Here is a 19564-nt window from a genome sequence, read left to right as displayed (position 1 = left end):
ACCAATTTCTCAGGTCCCTTTAGTGTCCTAAAAATCCTGAACATTTTGAGTGATCAGCTTCCTTAACTGTATTCAAGAGGCAAAGTCATTGGATATCTTGGAATTGTCATCTGAGCCTTTAGTAACCAAAGTTAGGGGTATTTTGGGTCTGAACTAATTTGATGTAAGTGGCGTACCTAAAGCTAGTTTGTAGCCCCTCCCTCCCCCATTAAGCCATTAAATTCAGATGAAAGAAGGGTTAGACTTTCTCCTTTACTTGTATCTTCAGGCTTGAGGTGACCTTTTTAGTACCACATTTTGTTCAGGCTGCCCTTGTCCAAGTCGATTGTAAAAGTTTTGAAAGGCTCAACAGTACTTTATACACAAGCTTTTTCGCTCAAGTGTGAAGATTTGTGTGCCGTGTTTGATGTATTGGGCAGTGAGATGTGTGAGACAATGATTGTGACCCAAGAACTCACTTAGGATTTTGATATTTTCAGACCAAGATTGACTTAACCCTGTTTGACAAAACAGAGAGCACTTGACAGTGTTTTAAGATTAGGGGCCTGGTGTAATTAGTCAAATGGGATTGACTAATTCCCAGCTTTTGTTCACACCTTTGTGTTTCTCTACAGTCCCGTGTATAAATTGTGAATAGTAAAAATATCTGTCTCACGGGATTGCTATGATGATACCCTCAACCCACAACCAAACAAACAAAAAAAAGTTGGGTCAGCCATGGGCCATCTCTTAGGAAGGAGTGAGGCAGGAGATAAAGCCTTATCTGATGCTCTTGTCCAGCATGCACTAGCATTTCCTGGTGTACAAAGCTGACTGAAAGCAGAAAAGCTGTGTTCTGCTTTATACTTTGTTAGGTAATATTCCTGTGACTTTAGGCTGCTCCTGTACCCTGGAGTTTATCTTTGTCTTCTCTTTCTCATCTTTAGAGTGGGACTAGTGCTTTATCACCAGTCATTTTGCTCATGTTGTTTCCTCTGCCTCAGCTCCCCCCCCCATATTTATGCCGGAGAACCCCTACACATCCTTCAAAAGCTTGCTCCCTGTGATCTAAGTCTTTGAGCCAACTTGCCCTCATTTCCATAGGGCTTTGATGAAAAAAATGCAATTCATGAACATTTTCTTATTATAGAAATCATTTGTATATGCTCTTGTTGTACTGTGAATACTGTGAACTCTTTCAGTTTAGTGTTCATTCTTGTTTTTATTTTTGTTGTTGTTTTCAACAGTCTCACTAGAGCAGGGCAGGTCTTTAGAAAATACCCCACCTCTCAATGTCATCCTGAGGATAGTTTCACAGTTCTAGATGTGAAAGGATTTCCATATTGCTGAACAAACTAGCAAGTGTTTTATTAAAAGAAAACTTCATGGATCTCTCAGGAAATTCTTTTTCTTTTCCTTTGAAAATTGGAATGTCCACTTAGGTTTGAATTGAGGTCTAAGTTGCCTCCTTAGGAAAAGGGTTACATTTTTCTAAATGCTGGCTTATTAATTAAGAGTATTAATTGTTATCTGATTATATTCATGAATTTTGATATTAGTTGTTTCTGGAGCTTGGAAAAGAGAATCTTAAAATCATACTTTACCCAGGAAGTGTTTCTATTTGGCACAGCAGGTTTAAATGTTTTGGTAATAAGATATATATCAAGACATTTTATTGACTACCCAAGAGTTGAGAGGAAGAGATTTAAAAGGGATTATTCATGGTAATAATTCATTATTATCAGATCTTTTAAATGAGATGAGTACTTAATAGAGGGATTTAAAGGGTTTACTCATGCTAATAATTCATTATTGTCAGAAACTTGAAATGAGATGATGAGTTATTTAGGACAGAAGAGTCCATCTTTGAGATGGATAGAAACTGAGGAGAAAGGGATCTTTGTGAAGTTCACAGAGCATTCAGCTAAGCCTTTTCTCTGTGGAGGACAGGAGTAAACCTCAGTGAGTTCATAGAGGGGTTTTTGTAACTGAGAACTCTTTGAATAGTCCCATAAGTGACTGTGGAACTAATGTAGCTAGAATAAAACCATCATTTTTTATCCTTTAATTATAGATCCTAATCCTATTTCTTTGATAATGTGCTTTATGAAATTATTTGATTGTAGCAGATTATGTGTTTTGCCTACTGATACATTTCTATACTCTTTTAAAAACTGGTAATAAAGTTTTGTTATATAGTCATGTGTTATTGTTAAATTAAGTCACATTTTATGTAAATTAAAATTTTATGACATCTAGTTATGTGTGGTATTTTAATCATCAAACATCTAGTTAAATTGGCTTCATTTGTGTGTGTGTGTGTGTGTGTGTGTGTGTGTGTGTGTGTGTGTGTGTTTGTGTGCACGTGTGCGTGTGTAGGTACACGTACATGTGATGTGAAAGCCAGGGGACAATCTTAGCTGTTGTCCTCAGGAACACTGCCCATATCTCTTATGGCCTGGTGCCCAGTAATTAGTCTAGACTGGTTGGCCAGCAAGCTCCATGGATCCCTCTGTCTCTACCATCCTAGTGCTGGGTTTACACACATGATCCCCCCATACCCAACATTTTTGCCTGGGTTCTGGGAGTTAAACTCAGGTCCTCGAGTTTGAGGCAAGTACTTTACTGACTGATCTCTCTTCCTAGCCCCCCAAATGACATGTTATAGGTTAAATCAAATACGAGCCGGGCAGTGGTGGTCCATGCCTTTAATTCCACTCAGGAGGCAGAGGCAGGCAGATTTCTTGAGTTCGAGGCCAGCCAGGGCTACACAGAAAAACCCTGTCTTGAACAAAACAATAACAAAAACCAAACAAACAAACTGTAAGCTATAGTTGAAAAATTTGTTACTTTAAGTGTGATCCCTAGTATCCTAAAAGTACTGCTAATGATAACTAGGCAGATTGAGGAGCCCCTGTTTCTTTTAAAATGAGTGTTTGGGCCAGGCGTTGGTGGTGCACGCCTTTAATCCCAGCACTCGGGAGGCAGAGGCAGGCCTGGTCTCCAGAGAGTGCCAGGATAGGCTACAAAGCTACACAGAGAAACCCTATCTCGAAAAAAAAAAAAAAAAAAAAAAAAAAATGTTTGGGTGTGTCTTAAAACACCTCTTCTAATTCTTTCGTAGTTGCTTTGTAAAGTGAACCATTTGCTTTAAGACAATACGTCAGAGACCTTTGCTTTGATGGTTGAATTTGTTTTACATTTAATGCAGTACTTTTAAGAAATTTGCCTAAGACTTATTAGAGTTGTTTTGAAACCTAAACATTTTTTTCCTATAGCCAGTAATTAATTCAGTAGTAGTATGTAATATATAGTTGAGTATCTGTTAGGGCATATCAGTCTCTTGGACTGTAAAGTAAGTATAAGTTGTGAGTGAGGTGAGAAAGTCTTTACTTACTGTTTTATTTTAAAATTTATACTAAGCAGAAGTATACTTGCAGTCATTCTCTGCTTAGAGGGTTATAAAGTTTTAGAACTGGAAGAGAAAACATAGCATTTGTTCTATTCTTGTGTACATGAAGACTGATGTTCAGTGCCCCAAGTGTCACACAGTTAATGACTTGTTGGACACTAGTGCACTCTCAAAGTTCTTTCTAGAATGCTATTGATTTGTTACTATGAATGTTGAAAACATGCTACCTTTAAGACATGAAGACTGCTTTACTCTTCGATGGTTTTCAGATTGGCAAGAGAATTTCATTGAGGTTTGTACACATGCTCATCTGATCCCGTTGAAGAACTGTTGAGCTATGTGGAGACTGAACCTGGATGCTTATTCATTTGTACCAGACTTTCTCTCAACTCTTTGCAGTCTTGACTATCCATCAGTGTCGCTTGTGTACTTTAAAAAATTCTGACACCCAGACTCTAGAATCATCATTTTGAGGGTCTACCAGTTTAGTTTGTATCCTTTTAGAGAATTTAAGCACTTACAAACAATTACATATTGTAGCTTTTCCACCACAAAGAAATAGAAGCAAAATATACAGTGTTCCGCATCTTTCTTTTTCAGTATAACTTGAGGATTTTTCATATCCTCATCTAAAATTAATATATTTATAATATGCATAGTATTTCATCATCTGGATGTATTGTAGTTTACTTAACTAATCACCTGTTGATTGACATTTAAGTTGTTCATTGCAATAACAAATGGGGTGTGTGTGTGTGTGTGTGTGTATGTATGTATGTATGTATGTATGTATGTATGTATGTATGTATTTAGAATAACTTACTTGTAGGGGTTGGTTTTCTTCTTCCATCATGTGGGTCTTGCAGATTGAACTCAGGTTGTCAAGATTAGTAGCAGTGCCTTTACCTGATGAGTTTTCTCACTAACTCCCTTATGGTTTGTTTTTTTTTTTTTTTTTTGCAGTTTTAAAGATTTATATTTAATAATGAAAACATGAGTACAGGTGTCTGTAGGTGCCAAAGGAGTCAAAGGCAGTTGTGAGCCACCCTCTGTGAATTCTGGGAACTGAAACCAGGTCTTGAAGAGAAGCACGTGCCAACCCCATAGTTTTAAGTTTAAAGAAAGTGAAACTTAGAAAAATACAATGGATTCCTATATAACTTGGATGTTTGATTAGTTGCTTATGCTAAAAATGTTGACTTTTCAAAAAGTTAATAACTTTCAGAGGGATGTTTTATGTGAGTGAAGGTGCTGAATAATTTGAACCTGTATATTTGGACAGACTTCTTTATACAAAATTTCCTCAGTACATATGAGAAAGTGAACCTGTGTTTATTGATTGATTATTTACTGGTTTCACGGTATTATGCTAAGATAGTTTGCATATTTATTTACTTTATTTCGTGTAGAGGATTGTTGTTCTTACTTTAATGAAGCAGCAACAGAAAGCCTCTAGCAGTGTTTAAGAGGGCAAAACCAAGTCTCAGCATGTTTGTTGTCAAGGCTCATGTCTTTTCTCTACCAGGCTTTCTGTCTACCAGTGTAATGGAATGAATTTGTTTCTGTTACAAGACATGGTGATTACCTCTAAACTGGCAATGGCCTAATGAAATGGATGGTCAATAAAGTAAAATGAGTCTGGGGTTCAAAAAATAGTCTTGTTTTCCTTACTCTGCTCTTGGGGATTTTGCTGCCCTCCCTGCCCCCTTTTCTTTTTTTCCCTGCTTTCTTGTTTTATTAACATGAAATCTCACTATGTAGTTCTAGCTAGCTGGCTAGCCTCAAACTCTCAGTCTAGCTGGAGCACTGGAATTGCAGGTGTGTTCCACCATATCCACTGATTTCTGTGCTGTTTAATGCAGTTTCTTGCTTTTGAGTGGTTCTGCTAATAAATACACGCCTTTTATACACAAAGGGGTGTGTGTATCTTCTTTGTTATCAGGTGCTGCTTTTTTGCTATTGAAAAGTGGCTGATAAGAATTCCATTACCAAAGATAACAGTCACATCCCGAGTAAGGCCTGTCCTTGTGGCCCCAGGCTCTTTCAGCATCTGTCTTTAAGCCTTTTGCTTGCCATTCCAGGCTCTCTACGTTGCCTTATGAGCCTAGCTGCAGGGATCATTGGCCTAGCTCAGCAGAGATTACACCATAATCTCTGTTTGCTTTCTCACCTTACAAAGGGGTCTGTAAGAATCATAGAAACCAGCACACATTCAAAACTAACAGCATATGTGGGCAAGGCAAACCACAGGAAGATCATTCTTGTACTTAGTAACATGCTTGTATAGCCCATGGACACTTCCTGGCAATACCTTGTGAAATTCGCCTTTTCGTGTACAGTAGTTTCCTAACTTCTTGTTCCAGACTAAGCTTCAGTCAGAGGTGATTAATATGATCACAATACAGATAGCTGCAACAGTTATTATGAATTATCTTTGATCAGGACCTAGTGGCTTGGATAAGGGAATTGTATGTAGATGTTAATTTTTAAGAACCTCTAGCTAAGCAAGAATACTGATAGTTACTGTTTACTAAGTACTTACTTTGTTTTAGAAATTGTGCCAAGTGCTTTACCACAGTTAATGTTCACAACAGTCCTAAGTATTATCTCTTTTTACACAGGAAATTGAAGCTAAGGAAATAACAGATTGTTAAATACAAAAGCTTACATTGAAACTCAAATGTCTGCTGTAAAATGCATTCATTTAACTTGCTGTGTTGTCAATACCACTTGTGGTTTTAGAATTGCTCTGTTGGAAACATTGAAATTAAAATGAGAAGAGAATTTCAAAGACTTTATTATATATTACCTTATCATAGCTAGATTATATGTTGTAAAATTAGGTGACATTTTAATCTTATCTAATCTTAACAACATGAGTCCATATTTTTACTTTTTGTTTGTTTGTTTGTTTGTTTGTTTTTCCAGACAGGTTTTCTCTGTAGCTTTGGAGCCTATCCTGGAACTCTCTCTGGAGACCAGGCTGGCCTCGAATTCACAGAGATCTGCCTGCCTCTGCCTCCCGAGTGCTGGGATTAAGGCGTGCACCACCAACACCTGGCCATATTTAATTTTTTTAACTTTGAAAGATTTATTTATTCTTTTATCAAATATATGAATGTTTTGCCTGCATGTAAGTAAGTATATGCACTGCATGTGTTCCCCATACCCTCAGAGGGCACCAGGTCCCCTAGAACTGGAGTTATGGATGATTGTGAACCATCATGTGGGTGCTAGGAACTAAACTCAGGTCCTCTGCAAGACTGGCAAGTGCTTTTAACTGATGGGCTATCTCCCCAGCTCCTATAGTATGTTTTTAAGTATGTTTGATCTAGTCTTTGTTTTGTTGTGGAGGGTTATAAAAATATGTTTACATACTGTCATATCTTCTCCCTATGTAAAAGCTCTGCGTTTAGGTTGCCACTTCTGTTATAAAGATAACATCCCATTTCACTCAGGCCAGTTGATACTAAATTCTCTCTGTATAGTATCTCTTCCATTTTTTTCCCTCAGTTTCCTTTTTGTTAACTCAGTCAAGGCCCTTATTAGATTGTCTTGAAGTAGACCATATAAAAACTTTTAGTAACCCTTGCCTGGAGGTGGTGGCACATGCCTTTAATACCAACACCTGGGTGGTAGAAGCAGGTGGATCTCAGAGTTTGAGGCCAGCCTGGTCTACAGAGCAAGTTCCAGGACAGCCAGGGCTACACAGAGAAACCCTGTCTCAACAAAAACAGAAACAAACAAAAGGCCCCCAAACTTAGTAACCCCTTTTGTTAAAACTCTAACTTTCCATTTTAGGTTCTCTGTTGGACTCTCTCCTGTATCCCTCTGGTTCCCCCTTTCATCTACTTCCTTAGTTTGTATTAGTCACTGCTGCCTTGAAGATGCTCCTCTTGTTTCTGGAACAATTGTTCTTCCAGTATTAATTTCTGTATTTTGAAAAAATACGTATCGTTTGGAAGATTTATCATGAAAACTGGGTAAAATAACATGGCATTCTTAAAAAATCTACTATGTGTAATATATACTGTGTGTGTGTGTGTGTGTGTGTGTGTGTGTATGTATGTATGTAAATGGTAGCTTTTATTATGGTTTAACTTGACTTCCCACACCAAATAGACTTTTTCTTAGTATTATTTTGTCCAGGACCCTGACCTACTATGGTTTCCTTTGAGGGTTAATTCCTTTAGGATCTATGTTGGCTCCTAGTCTTCTTTGTATTAAAGGTATGCTTTGAAATAGGGCTGGGGTTACTAGATCTCTTTCAGACATGGATAGAGTCTCAGAACTACTATTTTAGAAAGACTCTAAGAATAGAGCAGAAAGACAATCATACTACAGCTTTTGACTGTGATTTATTTGTTGATGTTGTTGCTACTGATAATTTACTTAATAAAAGGAAACTGTATTGCTTAGGGTTGTTATACAAATCAAATGAGACATTTGAGAAAATTCTTAGTTGTAGGGCACCCAAATATTTTTTGTTGTTGTTGTTTGGTTTTTCGAGACAGGGTTTCTCTGTGGCTTTGGAGGCTGACCTGGAACTAGCTCTTGTAGACCAGACTGGTCTCGAACTCACAGAGATCCACCTGTCTCTGCCTCCCAAGTGCTGGGATTAAAGGCGTGTGCACCAATGCCCGGCTAGGGCACCCAAATATTTAAGGGATAGTTTATCTCAGTAGTGTGTTCTCCTAGGACATGCATAAGCACACAACACAACCTACTGATAGAAATAGATAGAAATATAGTTAGAATGTTCCCCAAATGTGTACATAAACATATATATATATATATATATATATATGTACATACACATACCAAAGTCTCTGTTGAGAAGCTTGATGTATAGTATTTTAGTGCCAGATACAATTTATATGGTAGGCTAGGAAGATGGCTCAGTTGGTAAAATGTTTGCTGCAAAATTATGAGAATCTGAGTCTGATCTCCACAATTCACATAAAACAATAACCAAACAAACCACAGGTGTGGTGGTCCATGCTTGTAATTCCAGCTTGTTGGAGAGGTGGAACAGGAGGATCTCCAGGGCTCAGAGACTAGCCAGGTCTAGTCAAACTTGATAACTCCAGGTTCAATGAGAGACTTTGTTACCAAAATTAAAAAAATTACATGGTACGATATAGGTATAAACAAGCCTCTGTGCCCACATACAGTTATTGTACAATCTACAAAGGGAGAACAAGTATTGAAATATATAACATTGGGGCTGGAGTGGTGGCTAAGCTATTAAGAGCACATACTACTCTTTCAAAAGACCTGAGTTTGGTTCCTAGCACCCATATTGGGTGGCTCTCAACAACCTGTAATTCCAGCTTTAGGGGTATCTGTCACCCTTTTATGGCTTCCATGGGCATTGCACTCAGGTACTCAAATACACACCACACACACACACACACACACACACACACACACAATTAAAAATTAAAATTATTAGAGTTTTAGGCCAGCCAGGGCTACTTACTGAGACTCTGTCTCCAAAATAAATAAAGTAATTAATTTAAAGTTCCATGTGAATTTCTCCTTTGATATAAGTTGATCTGTCTCTACACTGTAAAGGTTAAAAATAGGTCCCCTAACACAGGGTACATTAATAAGTATAAGCAGGAGTGGGTACCACATATAATGACAGTATGAGAGTAGTCAAGGAGGACTTCATTGAGAAGGTAGCTTCTGTATAAATTGACAAGGAGATAGGAAAAACATTTAATTTTTTAGGAGACAATCACTTTTTGCTAATGTCAAAAAGTAAGCAGTTAAAAGCAAGATAATAAATGCCAATGGAAATAGTAACTGATAACAGAAATGGAAAATCTTCCATGTAAATATCATCCATGTAAAGGTCATCAGAATTTTAAATTAAGATTAAAAATTATAATAGCCAAGTATGGTGGCACAGTTCTGTAATTCCAGAACTTGGAAAGTAGAAGTAGGAGGACCAGGAGTTCAAGGTTATCTATCTATCCTTGGCTACATAGCAAATCCAAGATCAACATGAAAGTCCTTGTCTCAAAACCTTCCAGCACCAACAGAATAAAAAAGGAAAAACGTGTGTGTGTGTGTGTGTGTGTGTGTGTGTGTGTGTGTGTGTGTGTGTGTGTGTTACTTGTATGTGATGAGGGAAAAGTTACATTTTTTAAAAAATTTTTTGGTTTTTCGAGACAGGGTTTCTCTGTGTAGGTTTGTAGACCAGTCTGGCTCAAACTCAGAGGTCTACCTTCCTCTCCCTCCTGAGTGCTGGGTTTGAAGGCGTTCACCACCACTGCCTGGCTTGAAAAGTTATATTTTTATTCATCAGATAAAACCACTGACATACAGTGCTTGGCCAACTTGCAGTGCATCTGTGAAACAAGACATGTCTGATTGTCTTAGGGTTTCTATTGCTATGAAGAGACACCATGGCCAAGGCAACTCTTACAAAGGGAAACATTTGTTTGGGGCTGGCTTATAGTTCAGAGGTTCAGTCCATTATCATCATGGTGGGGAGCATGGCAGCATGCAGGCTGACATGGTGCTGGAAAGATAGCTGAGAGTCCTATATCTTGCAGGCAACAGGAGGTCAACCGAGACACTGGACAGTATCCTAAGCATAGGAAACCTCAAAGCCTGCCCCCACAGTGACACACTTCCTGCAACAAGGCCATACCCACTCCAACAAAGTCACATAGTGTCACTCCTTTGCGGCCATTTTCTTTTAAACCACCACACTAGTGAAGGGTTTGCTTTGCTCATCTTTGAACATTTGAAAAAGGGACATGTAAAAGAAACTTAAGGGGATGCTTTAAAAGAAATGTAGTTAACAGTTATACATTAAGCCATAATGTAAGCTAAAGTGCTTAAGGAGTATTGGTGAAGACTTGAACAAAACAGTACAGAGTAAAAGAAGCTATGCTGGGGTTGTTGTCCTCATCTTTTCCGTGAGGAGCCGTTGATTATTGATGGAAATGGTGACAGTCATTTTGTTATAGGGCCTTTGTATATTACAATACTTTGGCATGTTTTGTGAACAACAAGGATCCAAGTTTGACCACTAGCAGTCAAAGAAATTCCAGCTCTGGAGAGGCAGATTCCCGGGAGTCGCTGAATAAGGGAGCTTCAGGTTCTATGAGAGACCTTGTCTAAAACAGGGGAAATGACTGAGGATGACAACCAGTGTTGAACTCAGGCCCCCATATGCACACATGTACAAATGTAAATTTCCTTTTATTACAGTGGAAGTGAAAACCATCTTTTGAATTGGCGTGCTCAAGTATCATATCTCAAAGTACAGTGAAACGTTTTAAATATTTTCCAGAGATAGATACGCTCATGCATTGAATTAAAATATTTTATTTTAAAGACTATTTTTATTTGTTTATGTAGGTGCATGGCACATGTAGGAGGCCTGGAGAGGGTGTCAGCCTCCTAGAGCTGGGTTTAGAGGCCGTTAACTGTGAGCCGATTGGGAATAGAACTCCAGTCCTCTGGAAGAGCAGCAAGCAATCATCTTAACTACTGTGCCATCTCTCCAGCCATCTCCCTCCCTCCACCCCTCCCCTCCCCTCCCTCCCTCCTCCCTCCCTCCTTTCTCCCTCCCTCCCTCCCTCCCTGTGATTGTTTTTGAGACAGGGTCTTACTATATAGCTCTGGCTGTCTTGGAACTCACTCTGTAGACCAGGCTGGCCTCTGCCTCTGCCTCCTACATGCTGGGATTAAAAGACATTCACCACCACAATTGACTTTTTTTTTTTAACTTTTAAGAAGCTTTATTTGTGTGTGTATATGTGTGTGTACACGCAGGTGATATGGAGGTCCGAAGGCAATTCTACGGATTCAGTTCTCTCCTACTGCCATTACATGGGTTCTGAGGATCTAATTCAGGTCATCAAACTTTCATGACAAGTGCCTTTACCCACTGAGCCATATTGTCAGACCCAAGATCTATTAATGAGTTCCAGGCCAGTGAGGCAGCCTGTATCTAATAAATAAGTAAATAAAAAAATAATGGTTGGTCCCTAAGGAATGGCACCCAAAATTGTCCTCTGGATTCCACACTGACTATACGTTTAATGTGCTTGTGCTGTCTCCTCCCTCCAGGCTCCCAAAAAAGACTGAGTGGAATTCTCAGGGATGACTTTGAAGTCACATTTCAAGGGCTGCAGTGTTGCTCAGTAGTACAATGCTTGCCCAGCATGGGTGTGAGGCCCTGAGTTCAATCCCCAGTACTCACAGAAACAAGCAAAATCATATCTTAAGCCACCAAAAAGTTACTGTTTCTTTTAAAATCAAAAGAGCCCTGCAGAATTGGTTTAAAAAAAAAAAAAAAGCTCTTATACCAATTATTGCTTAGAACTTGGCTACCTCTGCCATGGTTAGGAATGTGCTAGTATTAAGAAATAGCCATTAGCAGGTAGCCACCTTCATCATCACTGTTGCTGGCTCTAGATCCAACCCAGACCTCCCATAGCCTATACCATAGAATGGATGCCCTGTAAATTCTTTTGTAATATACAGGAAACCTGTGACTGGTACCAGGACTTCTGCAAGTGCTGCTGTTAGCATGGTTATCTTTTTGGCAGTGCTTGCTACTAGAAACACCAAAACTCAGCATCCTTTTTCTTCTGTCTTCCAGTTTTCTAGTGAGTGAATCTGATTAGTGGGACTTAGGAACATAAAGCTAACTGCAAGAGAGACTGGGAAACTTATTTTTTAGCTTTAGAGTCTCCATAATACAGAAGGCATACAACTGATGTTGTACAACTAATCCACCATATATTGTACAACAATTAAATAGGATATAGATAAGTTGAATTGCAAATAACACCACCAAACATTGTTGAGAAACTTTGTCTTTATTTCTCTGTCAGCCTACCTGCCTCCCTGCCAGTCCCCCTCCTTCCCTCCCTCCCTTCATCCCTTCCTTCCTCAAGAGGGTCTCACTTTGTAGCTTTGGCTGGCCTAGGACCCACTATGTAGATCTGGCTGACCTTGAACTCAGAGATCCATACACCTGCCTCTGTCTCCTGAGTATTGGGATTAAAGATGTGTGCTACCATGCCTGGAAAGTCTTTTATTTTATAATGACATGTTTTTAAAGTATCTAAAATTGGTCCCTCACATCTGATGAATTAATAGTCTATACCAAGTTTCCTCACCCAAATGAGGGAGTAAAACAAAGACAACTTAAAATGAGCCACCTAAACTCAGGATAGGTCAGTGTTACCAGATACTAACAAGTGGCTAAATAAAGTGGAAATCGAAAGGCAATAATTTGATTTTAGTGTTCTTGAAGGTTCTAGACAAAGGAGGTTCTGAAGCTAATTGTAGAAGGTTCCAGGTACAAGTAGAAGAGAAGGATTAGAGCTAGAGGATGGATTATTTTGGCCCAATACATCTCCTAAGATTGCATGGAGACAGTAGGACCATTTGTGAGGAAGTACTGCTTCAAAAATGCTTTACTTTTGTATTTTATGTAGCTTGACCATGTGGTGTAGCACCTTTATGTAGCTTGACCATACTGTTAGCACCTTTACCTTCTGCTTAGAAATGTAACAGATGCAACAATGCTTTAATGTCCTAACTGTTGGCTAATGCACTTTGTAAACGGACAGTTAATCACTGCTGGAGTTTGGAATTACTGTTTAAATTCCTGATAACTGACTAAACATATTAGTGTGATTAATTTGGAGAGCTTGGCATTGATTGGATGAATTAATTTTCAGCATAGCGTATTTGAACTTCAGTCAGTGGTAGATATTGAGGGAATAGCACGAGTTAGGAGAATTGCTTTTATAGAAAGTGATGCTAGGTGCATTTCTATATATATATATATATATATATTATATATATATATATATATATATGGCCGAGCGTTGGCACACGCCTTTAATCCCAGCACTCGGGAGGCAGAGGCAGGCAGATCTCTGTGAGTTCGAGGCCAGCCTCCTCTCCAGAGCGAGTGCCAGGACAGGCTCCAAAGCTACACAGAGAAACCCTGTCTCGAAAAACCCTCGTTTCCCTCTGGGGTGGTATTGGTAGATGATGTGCACATTATGCAGCATTATTTTCTAAATAGACCTTAACATGGAGAAAACAGGTACCTGCCCAGGGCAGGGATTTAATGTTCTAAGCTATCACATTAGATACGCAGCATATTTATGGTAGTCTAATTCTAATTTCTGTATATTTCAGGCCTTGTTGGTGGTCTCTGTGAACTTAGGTTTAAAACAGATATTTTCTGTTATGTGAAAGAGCCTGAGGAATGAAAATAGAATTTCTAGACAAGGTCCTAAGTGAGAGAAGGGGCAGGGGAGAAAGAACCCTGATGGAAGGGCAACTCCCGGTGAACAGAGGATTTTGATTCTTTATTATTTTTCCTGTACAGAACTGCTTCACCTATAAATACCATCTCATTCTAGTTAGTTTAGGAATCATTTACAAGGTGAGATTCCCTGATTCTGATTTACTTGGATGAGCATAACTTTGTTTAGAATAGTTAAGTGGTAATTTCATTTTTTTCTGGTCTCCAATGATAAATTTAATAGTTGAATATTTTATTGTTGCCTTTCCATTGTCCCTTTTTTCCCTTCTTTCCTTCTTTTTCTTTTTTAGATAGGGTCTCACTATTAAGTGTCCTGGTTGAGATGGATGGAACTCGCTATATAGACCAGGCTGGTTTCAAACTCAGATCCTCCTGCCTCTGCTTCCTGAGTGCTGGGCTTAAACACATACACCACCACACCTGGCTCTTTAATTTTCCTATTTTAAGTTTTAAATATTATTTGTTTACTGAATTTTTTATAAATGCTTCTTAAGTAGACTTTACAAATATTGCCTTTAATAACTGTTAGCTCCAAACTTAAGCAGAAAGAACCCAAACCTTCATCAGAAAAACTGTCCTTCAGTGATTTTCTGAAGTATATAATGCTTAGTAGGAGAGAGACATTGATCTAATGATTCTTAGGGTAATTAATGTTCTTTCCTTTATGAAGCTACCCTGCTTTCTTTTAAAAGCTTATTTGTCTGTTTATTTATTACACGTGTGGGGATAGGAATGGGGTATGTCTACATGCTATGGCATGTATGTAGTGGTCAGAAGACAACTTTTAGGGGTCAGTTCACTTTGTTTTTTAAGCAGGGTCTCTCTTGTTTGGCTGGGTGGTTCTCCTGTGTCTCCCTTCCATCTCACTGTAGAAATGCTGGGAATATTTTCATGTGCACCCTCCATCCAGCTAGTTGGGATTGCACACAATTGTTTTCACACACTGAGCCTTCTTGCTGGCCCCTTCCTTGCCTTCTTAGATTTGTACATTGGTGTGTATCTCAGTGTGTAGACTTGTGTCTGTTCTTTTGGTACATCAGTAGCTCATAAGAACTTCAAAGCTTGACTTACTGGGTTCTTTATTCCTTCAACAAATATATCACCAGATGTTTACTGTTTAGATCTTGAGCATTAGCAAGTTCTCAGGCCTTATATAGGAGCTGCAAAAACTCCTAACAGAAGTTCAGCCAGTTACCAATGCTGTCAAGGAAACCAAACAGGAAGAGTATGGGAGCAGGATCATCTGCTTTCGGCAGGCCAATCAGGGAAGAGGTCTCTGACAAGTGTCATTTGAGCTGAGACCTGAATGATAGAAATGTAGCAGCCCTGTGAGGAGTAGAGAGATCCATGGAGAACTCATAATAATAAAGTTGCCATGGCTGATGGGGAAGAAGTGAACAGTGTGGAGAACAAAAGAAGGGATCAGAAGGGATACTTAGGGTGCTCTGATTTAGAGGTGAGATTTTATTCTCAGACAGATGGTATGGCAGTGAAGCAGAGTGACTGACTTGAATCTGATGAGAAGATCGCTCTTGGTCTGGATTATGGCTCTGTGGCAGAGCACTCATCTACCATGCATTCATACATAAGGCTTGGGGCTGATCCCTGGCATTGAAAAGGAAAGAAAAGATCACATCTATAGGTGAAGAATAGATTGTAGGAGAGCAAGAGAAGCAAAGACACCAGTTAAGATATTGCCATGCTTGTCTGAACCAAAAGTTGCAGTGCTTGGATTTGGGTGATAAAAGTGAAGGAAAGAAATAATTGGATTTTAGGTTGTGTCTTTTTTGGTTTTTCGAGACAGGGTTTGTCTGTGTAGCTTTGGACCCTTTCCTGGCACTCACTCTGTAGACCAGGCTGGCCTCGAACTCACAAAAGATCCACCTGCCTCTGCCTCCTGAGTGGTGGGGGCATGTGCCATCACTGCCCAGCTAAGATTTTGTCTTTTTAAAGATTTTCTGGATTTGCCAGTGAACTGGATATATAAGGGAGTGGCATGAAATGATGAGGGAGAGGGAAATAATGCTAGACCAAGGGAAGAGCTTGTAGAAGAGGAAATAAGATTGTTTTCCTGGGACGTGTTAAATTTGAGATACCTAGTGGATATCCAGAGGATAATTACATTTAGCATGGAGGAGGGAAGGTCAGGCCTGCTGACACAGAACTGGGAGCCACTAACACTAACACTGTATGCTACAGGCGTTTATCGGGGGGGGGGGGGGGGGTCCAAACTGAGACCTGAGGAGTTACAGCATTGCAGTGAGAAGGGAGTGAGCAGGGTGGAGGACATAGTATGTGTGGAATCCAACAGGAAGGGGTGGATATAGTAAGAACAGGATTGGACATAGGATTTAGTAAGCAACATTCATTGACGTTGATGACCTTGAGTAAAGTAGTTTCAGTATCATATTGAGATCAGAAGCTGATTAGAGATGACCAAAGAATGAATGGACTTGAGAAAGGACTCTAGAAATAGAGGTTTGGCAAGGGAAAAGAGGTGGTATTAAGGATGGTTATTTGCTTCTTTTGTTTGTTTTTATTGGGAAATGTTGTCTATGTGCTAATGAGAAACCTGGTAGAAAGGAAGAGAGGGGTTAATTGCAGGAACATTCTTGAGACAGTACTGTGGGACAGAATGGAGTACCTTTTCATAGAGGAAAGATGCAATGATGTATTATGACCCCCATGTGTCTATATGTAGCTCCTTCCTTCAGTCTTTTGTTTTTAAACATTTAGGTTTTTTTCTTCTAATTAAAAAATAAACTTTACTATAGAGTTCTCGGGGAAGGCTCATCACGTTTAGCCACATCCCCCAGTCTTACTATTACTAGTTTCCTTTAGACCCCTTGACCTCTCTGATCACCAATTGCTTTTTTCTCTACACCATATTATGTCTTTTTCCAGACTGAATTCATATATAAGCCTTGGGTAATATAAGTAAGGATATTTAACATCAATTTAAATTTTTGTGCCAACAGATGAAGCAAAAAATTTATTGCCCTATCTTGGACCCAACAAAATGAGAGATTGTTTCTGCACTATAAATTTGGACCAAGAAGAAGTTTATCGAACCCAGGTTGTTGAAAAGTCTTTAAGGTTGGTAGAAAATAAGAAATTGACGTTCATTTGATATATATTCATAGTTTTAAGTATTTTCCATATTTTTATCAAGTTGGCTTTCTTGAATTGAAACAAATAGTTTTAAAGATTTTTTTCTATTATGAACTATTTTTAGAATTATAGAATGTAAGCATTTGAAGGGACCTTGAATGTTGAGTAAGCTGGGCTAACAACATCGGGCTCCTTAGCAGTAACTCTGGCAAGTGGTCATGTGGCATCTACTTAATGTTCCAGCCACCAAGAAGTTCAAGCTTCCTAAGCAGTCTGCTTGGTCTTTGAACTGTTCTGACTCAGAATGTGCTTATGTTTAATTGGTTAATGATTATTAAAACGACATCCAGCCATGTGCCAAGCACTTGCTCAGGTCTGTTTATTCCTCTGTCTGTGAGAATGACATCAATACAGTGCTTGCTTTCATGTGTCTTTTCATTGCCTTAGAAAGTAGTTTTTCTTAATTGTCCTAGCTCTGTCCCTTAGATTTTTCTGGGGAGCAAGTTTAGTCCATCTTTTACACGAAATTATTAAATGTTTGAAAACAACTATCGTGGGGCCGGAGAGATGGCTCAGTGGTTAAGAGCACTGACTGCTCTTCCAGAGGTCCTGAGTTCAATTCCCAGCAACCACATTGTGGCTCACAACCATCTGTTATGAGATCTGGTGCCCTCTTCTGGTGTGCAGATATACATGGAAGCAGAATGTTGTATACATAATAAATCTTTAGAGAAAGAAAGGAAGGAAAGAAGGAAGGAAGGAAGGAAGGAAGGAAGGAAGGAAGGAAGGAAGAGAAAACAACTATCCTAAGACTTCAGTCTGTACTCTAGACTAAATTTTTGCCTATTTATTTGAGCTTCCCTCTAAGTGCATCATTTTATTTCTCCAAAGAATAAATTAGTTCTTAAAGTTCACACAAGTTAGAGCTAGAGAGATGGCTGGCTTAGTTGGTAAAGTACTTGATGCACAAATATGAGAATTGGTGTTCCATCCCAGCACCATGTGAGAAAGCCAGGTGCAGTAGCTTCCACTTGTAGTCCCAGTGCTGGGGACATGGAGATAGGAGGATACCAGGAGCTCCATGGCCAGCCAGTACAGCCAAATTGTTCAACAAGAGATTTTGTCTCAAAAAATAAGTTGGAAAATGATTGAGAAAAATACCTGATGTCACCCTCTGACCTACACATACTCCCTATCCCTGCACCTGCATATACACAAGAACGAACACACACCCTTCTTACAAGTTACTTGCTAGTATATTATCGGGATAAGCCAAGCCCTTGGTAGGATGCTTTCATATTTGGAAGTGTAATTACACTTTGAAAGTATCACAGCAAATTCTTAATTTGCCTCCTCTGCCTTGTTGCAGTGTTTGTGGTTGTAATTCTGATTTAGAATTGTGCTAAAGTCAGGTGTCATGACACATGCTTTTAATCCCAGCACATAGAAGGCAGAGGCGGGTAGATCTCTGTTGAGTTTGAGGTCAGCCTAGTCTATATAGGAAGTCCAGGCCAGTCAGGGCTACATAGTGAGAGCCTGTCTCAAAAACAAACAACCCAAACAAAACCCCACCACCACCAAACTACTGAAAGGATAGTCTTCAGAAACAACGCAATTGAGGATTCTGAGAGTTGTTAAACTGTGGTGATTGAAACAGTAATCATAACTTGTATTTCATTCCATTGGATTTCTGGAATATGTTTTGGTGTTCTGTTTACCTTCCCCTGCCCCTTTATACTTGCCTGTCTTTTCCTCTGAAGTTTGCCTGTATCTCCTTCCTGTTCTTCCTTTCTCTTTTCTCTTCTCTCCTCCACCTTCCCTTTCCCTTTCTTCCTCTCCTCTTCCTCTGCACAGGCTTCTGCTATGTAGCCCAGGTTTGCCCTGAACCTCTTACTCCTACTTCAGCCTCTGAAATGTTTGTGTTGTAGGCATACCTCTCTGTGTGCCCTTTTATGTCTTTTGGTTCTTATAATTTTGAACCTTTTTTGAAATGATTTATTTATTTTGAGACAGGGTTTCTCTGTATATCAGTCCTAGCTGCCCTGGAACTCACTTTGTAGACCAGGCTGGCCTCACACTCACTGAGATCCACCTGCCTCTGCCTCCCAAGTGCTGGGATTAAAGGTGTGTGCCACCACTACCCAGCTAATTTTGAACTCTTCAAAAGGAAAGGATCACATTAAACTAAAGTAAGCCAATGTAGAGGCTTAGTCAGTAGGTAAAGGTGTCAACTGTCAAGCTTAACAACTTGAGTTCAGTACCTGTAGTCAGAGTTTTTCTGTGTCCCTGCAGTTGCTCCCAAATATCCACTCAGAGACTTATTATTAATTTAAATGTCCGGCTGATAGCTCAGGCTTATTACTAACCAGCTCTTACAACTTAAATTAACCCATTTCTGTTAATCTGTGTGCTGTCCTTAGGCTCATGGCTTTTACTTCTACTGCATGTCCTGCTTCCTTTCCATCTGGCTGGCAACTCCTCTCACTCTGCCCTCCTTCCCAGCATTCTCTCTGCCCCAAAAATCCTGCCTAGCCATTGGCAATCAGCTTTTTATTAACAAGGAGAACAATACATATTTACAGTATACAAAGATTGTTCCGAAGTAAGTACCCAGAGCCCACATGGTGAAAGGAGAGAACCAACTCCCACTGGTTGTTCTCTGAGTTCACAATTGTTCCTCCTCAAAAAAGAATAAATAGTAGCCTAAAAGATTTGGAATAATACACTTCAAAAATTTTGTCATA

The 19564-nt window shown here is 39.3% G+C and overlaps 1 protein-coding gene across 2 annotated transcripts in view; it reads left to right on the top strand.

Annotated features, from left to right (window-relative positions):
* The window catches only part of Rasa2 (RAS p21 protein activator 2), a 98506-nt gene that overhangs the window by 3997 nt on the left and 74945 nt on the right, over positions 1–19564 (top strand). For both annotated transcript variants that reach the window (XM_027410908.2, XM_027410907.2), the window contains exon 2: positions 16688–16805. In XM_027410908.2, the coding sequence (XP_027266709.1) occupies positions 16729–16805 (77 nt within the window). In that variant the 5' untranslated portion in view covers positions 16688–16728. The remainder of the gene's footprint in view (positions 1–16687; positions 16806–19564) is intronic.

This window comes from Cricetulus griseus, chromosome 4 (assembly GCF_003668045.3).
Source record: "Cricetulus griseus strain 17A/GY chromosome 4, alternate assembly CriGri-PICRH-1.0, whole genome shotgun sequence".
In the NCBI taxonomy this organism is placed as follows: domain Eukaryota; kingdom Metazoa; phylum Chordata; class Mammalia; order Rodentia; family Cricetidae; genus Cricetulus; species Cricetulus griseus.
The sequence above is the reverse complement of the archived record's forward strand: the minus strand, read 5'-3'. Positions and strand labels throughout refer to the sequence as shown.